The 10,534-nt window shown below is 42.5% G+C and overlaps 1 protein-coding gene across 5 annotated transcripts in view; it reads left to right on the forward strand.

Annotated features, from left to right (window-relative positions):
• Elmo1 (engulfment and cell motility 1) overlaps positions 1-10,534 on the forward strand; it is a 532,260-nt gene that overhangs the window by 108,272 nt on the left and 413,454 nt on the right. For all 5 annotated transcript variants that reach the window (XM_026777428.1, XM_005369890.2, XM_026777430.1 and 2 more), the window contains one exon: positions 9,610-9,650. In XM_026777428.1, coding sequence (XP_026633229.1) covers positions 9,610-9,650 — 41 coding nt within the window. The remainder of the gene's footprint in view (positions 1-9,609; positions 9,651-10,534) is intronic.

The raw sequence follows: 10,534 nt of genomic DNA on the forward strand, positions 1-10,534 counted from the left end.
AAGAGTTGTGATTTGGAAGTGTAAGCCTAACAAACCTTTTCCTTCCCAGCTTGCTTTGGTCGTGGTGTTTTGTTCGTCACAGTAATAGAAACCCTAACTGAGAAGAGTGACATCTTACTTCCATCTTCTTTGCAGTTGACACAGCTTCACTAATCCCATGTTTAAACTGAACCTGGATCCTACTGTGCGTTGAGGCTTATTCATAGGAAGTCACCTAGTCCAATCACTTCTCATCTGTCAGGGTGTACAGTCACACTTTGTCATTCTGACATCTTATTTTCAAACTACACATGAATATGGTTAACCTTCTGCATTTGAGTTTGACACAAGTGTAAGTATATTATTTGACATAGAGGCAGGTAAGCAGATCACAAGACTTGACATAATTCACAGTGTAACCATTCATTTCTGTACTGGAAGAGACATTGATGGTTAAGGGTGGGGAAGAACCCAGGTTGGTGTCGTCTTGAAGCCCTTCTTGGGAGGCTTGATAGTGAGGAAAGTTGAGAGACAGGGAAGTAGGAAATTGGTTCTTGCTGTCAGAGACAATGAAATTTAGGAAATATTGGTAATTAGCAAAATAAAATAGTGAGCAGTTAGAAGGAGACTCGGGATCATAGATGACACAAGAATTTTAGTGTTGTGATTCAATTTTCTTTTGGAGCTTCTTTTTTTATTTGAAGGGGAGAAACTGTTTCTACAGAATGTGCAAGGCCCTCTAAAAGAGATAACTGTTTATTGCTAGCCCACTAATGCCTTGGAGTGCTAACTATTTGTGTCTTTGGCATGAATATTGTACTTTGTGTTGGTAAAAAATATTTGATTAGTTTATGAAACTTGAAGCAAGTCCTTTTTAGTAAACGATTTTTGGAGTGAACTATTTGTCAATAAATAGGAGGCCTGATTTGTCATCTTTCAGGTCCTCATATTAATCTTGGGAGGCTGCTGTGAGATCCTCTGTCATTTTTTATAATTATTGGACTACTAGTTCAGTGATTTGCATTGCAACTGTTGTCAAAATACTCATTTTGGAAGAAGCGGCTAAATTTGCCTCTTGGAAGTGTGATTTTTGTTACTATCTTTCAGATTAGTTCAGATATTGTTATGAAGACAGGGAATGTAAACACCGCTCTCAGAACACATCACTTTTCGCCACACTTACACTACAGCTCTGAAGTGCGGAACAGTCATGCGATCTTTGGAGGACAATAAAGCTAACAGAGCAACTGTTGTCATTTGACCCAGTGTCAAGGAACTAGATGGGTCATTGTACATGAAAGTTTCTCCGAGTCATATTGTGCAAGTTTCAGTCAACATGCGAATGCTTTCTCTGTGGTACCCTGACATTTGGAAGCTGGGTTTCTTTTCTTTCTGGGCCAACATTACACAGAGCCGCTGTGCAGAATCTGTTCAATGAGTTGCCATCATAAAGCAAAGGAAAATCCCCAGTGCTGTGCAGTAACTCTTCAAAGTGTCAGAAAAAAAAAGCGCTGCCAGATTCTTTTAAAGCACTGCAGAAAGGATTAAGAATATAGGACCAACAACTTGAGGTCTTTGTGGAAAACAGTTTTCCAATTAAAGGTCTGTGAGTTAATGATGGTATGGGAAGGTCAGTGACTGATGGGGACTAGAGGCTGCTTTGTTCACTGGCTGTGTCCTCCTTAGCTACTTATCTTAGCTCCAGGAACAGTCTGAGACTGCAAAGAGAAGTTAAGACTCCTCAGGGTTCATAAATTGCATATCAATTTTGTATCAGTTTATGATACAAAAGCTGCATCGTCACAGGCTAGAGTCGTTTTGGAGCATGAAGAAGGATTGGATATTCAGGAATTTATTGAATTTCTTTAAAAAGTACCTGTGAATGTCTAAGCAGGGAGATTACATTGAATGGACCTATTTGTATGCTGTGAATATGTTTTATTACCATTGGTTAATAAAGAAGCTACTTTGGCCTATGGCAGCGCAAATAAAACCACCAGGAAATCTGAACAGAGATATATATAGAGAGAGAATAGATGGAGTTAGAGAGATGCCATGTAGCTGCTGAAGGAGAGAGACACCAGAACCTTAGCAGTAAGCCACAGCCCCATGGCGACACAAAGATGAATAGAAATGGGTTAATTTAAGATGTAAGAGCTATCTAGGAATATGCCTGAACCATTGGCCAAACAGTGTTGTAATTAATATAATACTGTTTGCAGTAATGAATCTAACTTTACCAAACCAGGAACTGCAAACGTTGGGGTGCAGCCCCTAGGCCTTTCTCTGAAGTGGTTCTAGTCAAGAGAAGGTTGGGAGAACTAGGCAGTGATCATCATCCCAAGTGATTTTCATCCCTTGATGATGTTTTTCTGTGTCCTAAAAATATTCCAAGTGGATATATTGGTGGAGTTGAGTGTTGTTTCTAAAAGATACCCTTGAGCCTGAAGTGCGACTGTCAGAGCGGAGAACTGCAGCCCACAATGCCTTGTCACTGACAGGTGTCTGTATATCAGCTGGGCTGCTCCCTGGCTGCAGCAGGCAGGTGGCAGGGCAGACACATGGACAGCAGCAGATTGGAGAGCTCAAAGATGAACAAGGGACTGTGTAAAATCCCCAGGCCAGGAGCTTTGGCCAGCAGTCAGGAGCAGGTGGTTGAGTAGTCGGAAGTGGACAGAATTGCTCATGCTGACCCTGGGAATGCTGATGGCGGATAACAGCTGAGGGATCTCCTGGGAAAGAGCCTCCTGGTGGGCTGCTGTGGCTTCCTCCTAAATAAACAGCCCTCAGCAGGTCTCTCATGCCTTAAGGGAATATATGCCCTGAGTTGACAGAGTGGGCTTTCTTGTTTGTTTTTGTTTATTTTAGAGAAGAGTCAGACAGAAAGAGAAAGCTTATTTTTTAAGGGGAAAGGTTCCCTTTTAAGGGGTGGCAGGATAGCTGATCTGTGCAGCGGCTCCACTCAGACTTCAGAAGAAGCATCAGAAGGGAGATGAGGATTCTGAAATGGGGGCTACTGCAATTTTCTAAGGCAGCGAAGGAGGTGAAGAGGTTGAGGAGAGCGAGAATCAGCACACAGGTATTGAGAGCCACACCAGAGAGGCAGGCTAGACATAAACTGCCAGAACACGAGACATTTCAGGGACCTTAGCAAATTTGAAGAAAAGTGGCTAGAAATCTTTTTTTATTTTTATTTTTATTTTTATTTTTTTTTTGGTTTTTTGAGACAGGGTTTCTCTGTGGCTTTGGAGCCTGTCCTGGAACTAGCTCTGTAGACCAGGCTGGCCTAGAACTCACAGAGATCCGCCTGCCTCTGCCTCCCGAGTGCTGGGGTTAAAGGCGTGCGCCACCACTGCCCGGCAGGCTAGAAATCTTTTTAAAGAAAAATATACTCTCTGGACTTGCAGGCTTGGATGAATTAAATGAAACCGAAGAGCTCTCTTGGAGAGTAAAAGATAAAATGAGAAGAATAAGCCCATTAAAGGAAGGCTCCCTTTTCCTGGTGGCATAACTCAGTGGCAGAGCACTTGTCCAGCATGTGCACGGTCCAAGGCACAAGTCCAGACACACACAGGAAGACGATAAATAAGTTCCTGAGAATAAGAAGCTCAGTCATTAAGTATATATGCACGTGATGTCCTGCCAATCAGGTTTCTAGGGAAACACAGAGTTCCTTTAACAGAAGAGTATGTGTTACAGTATTTAAAGGGTCAGCTCGCTTTGGATGAAAGAAAAAGAGAAAAGATTGAGGCTCGCGGCCTCTTGCATGCACAAACGTGGCCATGGTCTGGTGCTCCAGGTTCTGAAATGCGGGGCTGCCTTTCTCGCCTTAATAATGTACTGTGTAGTTGGGAAAGACACTTTTAACTTTCAAACTAAAAGCTTTAGTAATTTAGCTCCATGAGTGTGGATATATATATATATATATATATATATATATATATATATCCATACTTAAGCAGTTGAAATAATTTACTTCCAACATTTGAATCCAAATAATTTCCAGTAGAGTAAAAAACTGATTTTTAGTTCTTGGGGAGAGGTGTTGGCATATATTTTAGACCTAATTGTAGGTAGACTTTCTCTGTGCCCCGACATTCAGCCCTGTCCTGCCAGCTGGCTCTCAAACAAGCATATGGAGACTTAATATTAGTTATAAATGCTCAGCCAATTGCTTAGACTTATTTTTAGCTAGCTCTTATAATTTAAATTAACCCATATTTCTTATCTAAGTTCTGCCACATGGCTCATGACTTGTTACCTCGTTTTCTACATGTCCTGTTTTCTCTGACTCTGCCCTTCTGATTTCCTGCATTCTCCCTGCCCCCCAAATCTTGCCTAGCTATCAGCCAATCAGCTTCTTATTAACAGTGAGAGCAACACATATTTACAAAGATTGTTCCATAGTACCTAATGTTTTTTGCTTTTTGGCTTTTTCTTTCAATGACTTTTCTAGTTTGCTTTAGTTGTAAACTTAGCACAGGCTATAGTCATCTGAGAGGAAAGCCTCAAGTGAGCAAATGCTTGGGTCAGAGTGGCCTGTGGGCGTGTTTGTTTTGATTTTTACTTGAGGCGGGATTGCGCATCTTACTGGCACCATTCCTAGCCAGGTGGCCCTGGACTGCGTAAGAAATCAAGTTCATGGGTATGCGAACAAGCCAGCAAGCAACATTCCTTATAAGAAATCAAGTTCATGGGTATGCGAACAAGCCAGCAAGCAGCATTCCTTCACGGTTCCTGCCTCCAGGTTCCTTTCTTGAGTTCCTGTTCTGACTTCCTTCCGCGATGGACTGAGATCTGGAAGTGTGAGCTGAAAGCTGTTCCTCCTTGAGCTGACTTTGGTTGTAGTGTTTTATCTGAGCAGCAGGAAGGAAACTAGGACGCCAAGTGAAAGGAGAAGTATTCAGCAATTCTTAGAAAGCTATGGCCGAATGTGTTGCTCAGGTCACTCTTCTCCCAATCTTGTAGACAGTGATAACTCGTAAAACAACTTAAACAAGTGTTACCTAGCTAGACCGTTGACAAAAATGATGATCGGCGTAGAACTCATGGGCCAGTGAGCCAACTGATGCCTAACTCAAAGGTTTATACAGGAAGTGAGAAAACTATGATGCCAGCCCTGGACTTTCCGGTTTGGTATCTTAGTCTGACTTGAGCGGAGCTTGTCTTGTCTTTTGGGTACTGCATACTGATGGTGCTGGCCTGTGGTCTGCATCTCGTTTATTATCCGCAGAATTCTCCTCATCAGCTGTCTGGCTCCAGGCCATGCACTGCATTTCCCCCGAGACCAAATTTGTGCTGAGTAGCGGTTGCTTCTGTGTATCTGGGAGCTTATGGCCAACAGCTGCTAAGAGTCACCCAGTAGTGGAAAATGCTGTGAGAAGTGGGAAACCTGCCTATTATCCCCGTCTCTCCTTTAAAATAGTTTGTTTCTTACTTATATGTTCTTTTATCTTGATTATTTGACTAGTGGTTTTAGACATGAACCCAGGATTCAGTTTAAGCAGGCAAATGCTCTATGAACATGTTGGTTTTTAAGACCAGTTAATTTATGGATTTCCAGTTAACCTAACCGTTGAGTCTCTCTCCTGGCACCTACATACTGTGATACTTATCCTGAGGGTGGAGAATGGGAGAAGTCACAGATGAACTAAGATGCCCCGTTTTCAGGGGACAAGAAGAAAAGACAAAATGCAAAGTGCTCAGGAGTGAGTCATTTTTGTTCCAGATAAAAAGAGAGAATAATTACGTCTTTCTGGCAAAATCAGGGACGTGTACTTGGAGAAGGTGGCTTTGATGTGGTTGATAAATAATTTGTAAGAGCTCAATTGTTAAAAGAGAAAGGGGGCATTTTCAACAGAGCACATGACAGTGAAAATGTGGATCTAGCATATTTATTTCAATCATCCACAGTATTTAGAAGCATAGGTCATTAGTACAGAGAAGGCTTTCTTGGCAGCAGACCATGGAAGGCCTTGCATGTCAAACTTAGGAATTTATATACTTCACAGATAGCAGTGATCACTAAAAATCCATGGAAGATGTTAGAAGAAACACACGAGTAAAATTTGAGTGAAAATTTGAAGTTTGTTTAAATAAGACTAGAGATGTGGAAACTTAATTTGCAGGCCTCTGGGACTTATACTCCAGAACGAAGGTGGTAGGTACATCTGGTAAAGAGAAAGAGGTTGTGATGATGGCAATGACCCCATAAGATGTGCTGTCTTGTAAATATTTGTGTCACAGAAGGGAGCAGAAGAAGGCAAAAGCAGGACAAGTTCTCAGAAAAGTGCCTGGAAGACCTGCTAAATTAAGTACCCGGAGTGTAGGAATTTGTAGACAATAAGTCTGAGCTGACTTATTATGGAAGTTATGGAAGCAGTTACTAATTAAGGGTTGATGTTACAGAAGCTTCTTGTTCTGGAGAAGCAGAGTTCAGGATGCCATGGTGGCAGGTGCTGTTGAAGGCTTCATCTAAGGATCAAATTTGGTTGAGAAGGCAGGAGTTCTGGAGAAGAGGAGTTTTGAGGAGGAGAAATAGGAGAGGAAGGAAGTGATTAGGGTGACGTATTGCTGTGACTATCAACAGCACATACACTACAACCGGATATCAGATTTGATTGACCTGAAAAAGTGGGAGCTAATGATTTCCTAGAGCAACCAACAGTGTCAGCTGAGGCTGACAGGAAAAGGAAGCTGTGAACTGCTATGGGCTGTTTGATTAGAGCAGATAGGGGAAGGGTCAAAAAGTGGGCCATAGATCCTGTCCCATCCTTATGTAACAGGATTTTAATTGGCTAAGATGAATTTTGAATGTTCAGCTCACCATTGTTCCTTTTGCTCTGTCAGTAAGAGTTTTTATTTCATCTTTTTGTATTGAGTTTGCAAGCTTTTTCGACTTTAAGGTCTTTATTCTTTTCACATATCCACCTTCAGAATGTTCCAGATATAATAGTATCCCAGAGTCGTTTTAAACTGGCTTCTGTGTCTATGAATCTGATGTGAATTAAAACCCAAGTCATTGTCTGAGTCCTAGATTTAGAGGATTGGCTTGTTTCGGAGCAGTGGCTTTGGAAATCTTGTCCTATTGCAGCAACCATGCCCTTTTGGCTTGATCTCCCTCTCTAGTATGATTTAAGACTGGAGCCTGGTCTTTTATTATTTAGGTCTTGTCTTTGAGGGCACAAGGAGTAAGATTTGGGGCCATGGGACTCTCTGCTAGAACCTATCCTTATGTCCTCATGTTCTGAAAGGGTCTACCAACTGGAAATACAAAGTTGTTATCTTACTAGAAGGACTTTTATGTTTGTTTGATATTTTTTGTTTTTAATTTTTGAGATAGTCTTACTGTATAAACCAAGTTGAGCTTGAATTTGAGATCCTCTTGCTTCTGTCACCAGAATCCTGGAATTAGAGGCCTGTATCTGAGAAAATTTTGTTCATAAAGTTTCTTGCCATTTGGTTCTAAGAACACATTTGCTTCCCAGTTCACAGATGCAGTCAGTGGATAGGTCCTGGCAGAGGGCGAGGGCATGTACAACATGTAACTGAACTCTAGAGTCAAGGTCAAGATTTCTTTCTTACTCTAAAATGCAATCAACTCAGGATGTCGAAAATACCAGATTCTGGGCATTCCTCAAGAATTCTTGGTTCCCCTGGACATAATGCTGAATGAAATAAGTCAGACTTGAAAAGCCAAATAAAAGTTTTAGGTACTATGAGAACATTAAAATAATCTCAAGTTGAGAATTAAATAGTGTTTGCTGGAGTCTAGAATGGGGTGTGTACACAGGACGGAGAGAGGATGGTTAGTGGGGACAGGGGTGCAGCTGAATAGAAGAGGCTAATTTTAGTGTGGAGCCTCACCCAACCCTCAAAGTATGTGATGATGTACCAGTAAGCCGTTCTCTAGCCCAGGAAAAAGAATAATCAATCTATAATGTTTTGAAGGACGGTGGGATAGTTGTGTTAAAATAGAATTACTTGAAAAATTTGAAACAGCTAGAAAAATTATTTTGAGTGTTCCCAACACAAAGAAATGATGTGTGTCTAGGGAAATATGTATGTATGTATGTATGTATGCATGCATGTATGTATTTACCCAAAGCCAGTTTCTATATACTGTGTAGCATGTATTGAAATGTCATGCTGTAGCCCAAACAAGTGCAGATACCATGTCTATTCATATGTATCTAAGTAATTAAACAAAAGAAAAACTTAAAGAAAAAAGCCATCTGGTTCCATTTCCCCACCCACTACGTGCAGAGCTGCAGGCAGAGACAGACATCGCTTTGTGTCCATGGAGGAGAATGTGGTGGTAAAGTTCCTTTGGAGTCCTGCTCATCAGCTCAGTTCTTCAGGGGACTACTGAAGCCTGTGGAGGACCACAGGAGCAACGCCTCGAGCTCCCTTGTAGACAGGCAGCCATTTGCTCAAGGCCAAGGATGAGCTTTGTCAGCAACATTGGCGGGCAAGGAACCCAACCATTTTAGAACACTTTACTCTTTAAACGTAATTCCTATTTAGCTATAATCATTTAATTTTCATAACCCTTCAGGTTGGGTAGCAGCTCTCCACATTTACAGATCAGTTAGTGATGTTTAGAAGATTAAGCTAACAACAGCTTACATTGCAGACACAGTAGGCTGCCAGTGTCTCAGCTTGCCAGTCTGAGTCAGAATTTCTGGGTACCACACCACTAGCTCTTCAGAGGGGTAGGGGCACTTTTTTAATGGGTGCCTTTCCAGCCCAGAACTGTGGGTTGGCATTTGTGTCCTCTCTTCCTGGTATCCGTTCCTTGTCTGGGGTTTCTTCCGGTTGACACCCTCCTCTCATCCCTCTTCCCTTGCTGACAGCTAGTGTCTGCTTGTCTCTCCTCAGTGCATTCCTTCGGCGTGGGGGCAGGCAGAGCACAGCTGTGGCAGTTAGAGCAATAGCACAGCTGTGGTCAGCCGCCAGTTGACGCAGTGGCACATGGTGTCATAATCGCATTTCTCTGGGGGCCACAGTTGGGTGAAAAGTCCACATACCTGCAAGAACAATGCTCTGTCTCCCAAATCCCATTTGCCACATGTTCTCATAAAATTAGCATGGATTGGCAGCAGGAGAGATGGGTCAATAATTAAAATTTCTCATTGTTCTTCGAGAGTACTCAAATTAAGTTCCCCAGTACTCACATTAGGTGGCTCCCAACCACTTGTAACTCCAGTTTCAGGGGACTACAGTCACCTCTGGGTGCACATGAACCTGCCCCCACCCCCAAGCATGTAAATAAAAGATAAAATAAATCTTAATAGGAGACCATGAATTAAAGCTTGTTTGCAAAAAACCCAAAGGGCTGCATGCCTGATTCATGTACAACTTGACCTTACAGGCTCCCATTTAATAATAAGACAAACTTAAATACGACGATAATTTTCACTATAGAACCAAGGACCAGAGTGGTAATGAATAGTTAAATTTCATCGGGCACCTCGTGGTTTGTTACCCCGAGAAAACTAAGAGACCCATTGGCTGCTACGAGCAGCAAATGTAAATTTTCCTCACTTAAACTTTTTTTATTAGTAGCTTCTTTTTTGTTTAAAATGTTGAAATGAAACTGACCGTATTTCCTTTTTTTCTCCCTCCCAGAAAAAACCACTGTCTGCAATAATAAAGGAAGTCTGTGATGGGTAAGTGTCACTGTCACTGGGGGCTTGGCTGAGGCCTTCTCGTCTGTGTAGACTAGGCAAATAAAATGCTTGCAGCGGAGTAGCTAACATTCTTCACAGCATTATAAATAAGTGCTAGTCATCCATATGTTCCTAACTCACCACTCAGTCTGTCCAGAGTCACCCACAGTCGCTGTGTGCAGGCTGCACCCCATTCTGCTAGTCTGAACCGTTCTTCCTCCAAGAGCCGACTGTGAAGTAGCCGGGTGTTCTGCACCGTAGGCTTGCTTTTGTTTATTTTGGCGAGTCGTGCGTGCTCTTTGGCCTTCCCAGTAGGGAGCCATCTAAAGGTTCTTGGGGTTAAGCACACACTCCATCTGAAGAAAACTGAAACCACTCATGTGTCAGAGAAGATGCAGAACCTCACATGCCATGGGGCTTTCCTACTTCTCTGCGTGAGCTGACAATGCAAGGGGAGAACACATTTGAAAGTTATCAGCGATGCGTTGACAGGCACAGCAGAACCGGTAATCTGGAATATTCCCTATAAATGTGCAAGACCTGAAACACTTAATTGGAGTGATCTAATAGGTGTCAGCTATACCAAGTGAGAGTTTGGATTCTGAGACAGCTGAAGAGTGTTAATCGCCTATAATGTAAACTGTGTTTACTTCCTTTATTTTTCACTCTCTGTTACAGTCTTAAAAGAGTGAAGAATGTTGCCTTGGTCCGCCCCGCCCCCCGCCCTGTGTTAGTGTTAGAGATGAAATGCTAAGAGTAGGACCAGACCTAGGCAGTCACCTAGGAGACGACTGGGGCCTGGGTAGTGAGGGTGAGCCAATGCTGGGGCCTGGGTAGTGAGGGTGGGCCAATGTTGGGGCCTGGGTAGTGAGGGTGAGCCAATG

The sequence above is a fragment of the Microtus ochrogaster genome, unplaced genomic scaffold (assembly GCF_000317375.1).
Source record: "Microtus ochrogaster isolate Prairie Vole_2 unplaced genomic scaffold, MicOch1.0 UNK66, whole genome shotgun sequence".
Classification (NCBI taxonomy): Eukaryota; Metazoa; Chordata; class Mammalia; order Rodentia; family Cricetidae; genus Microtus; species Microtus ochrogaster.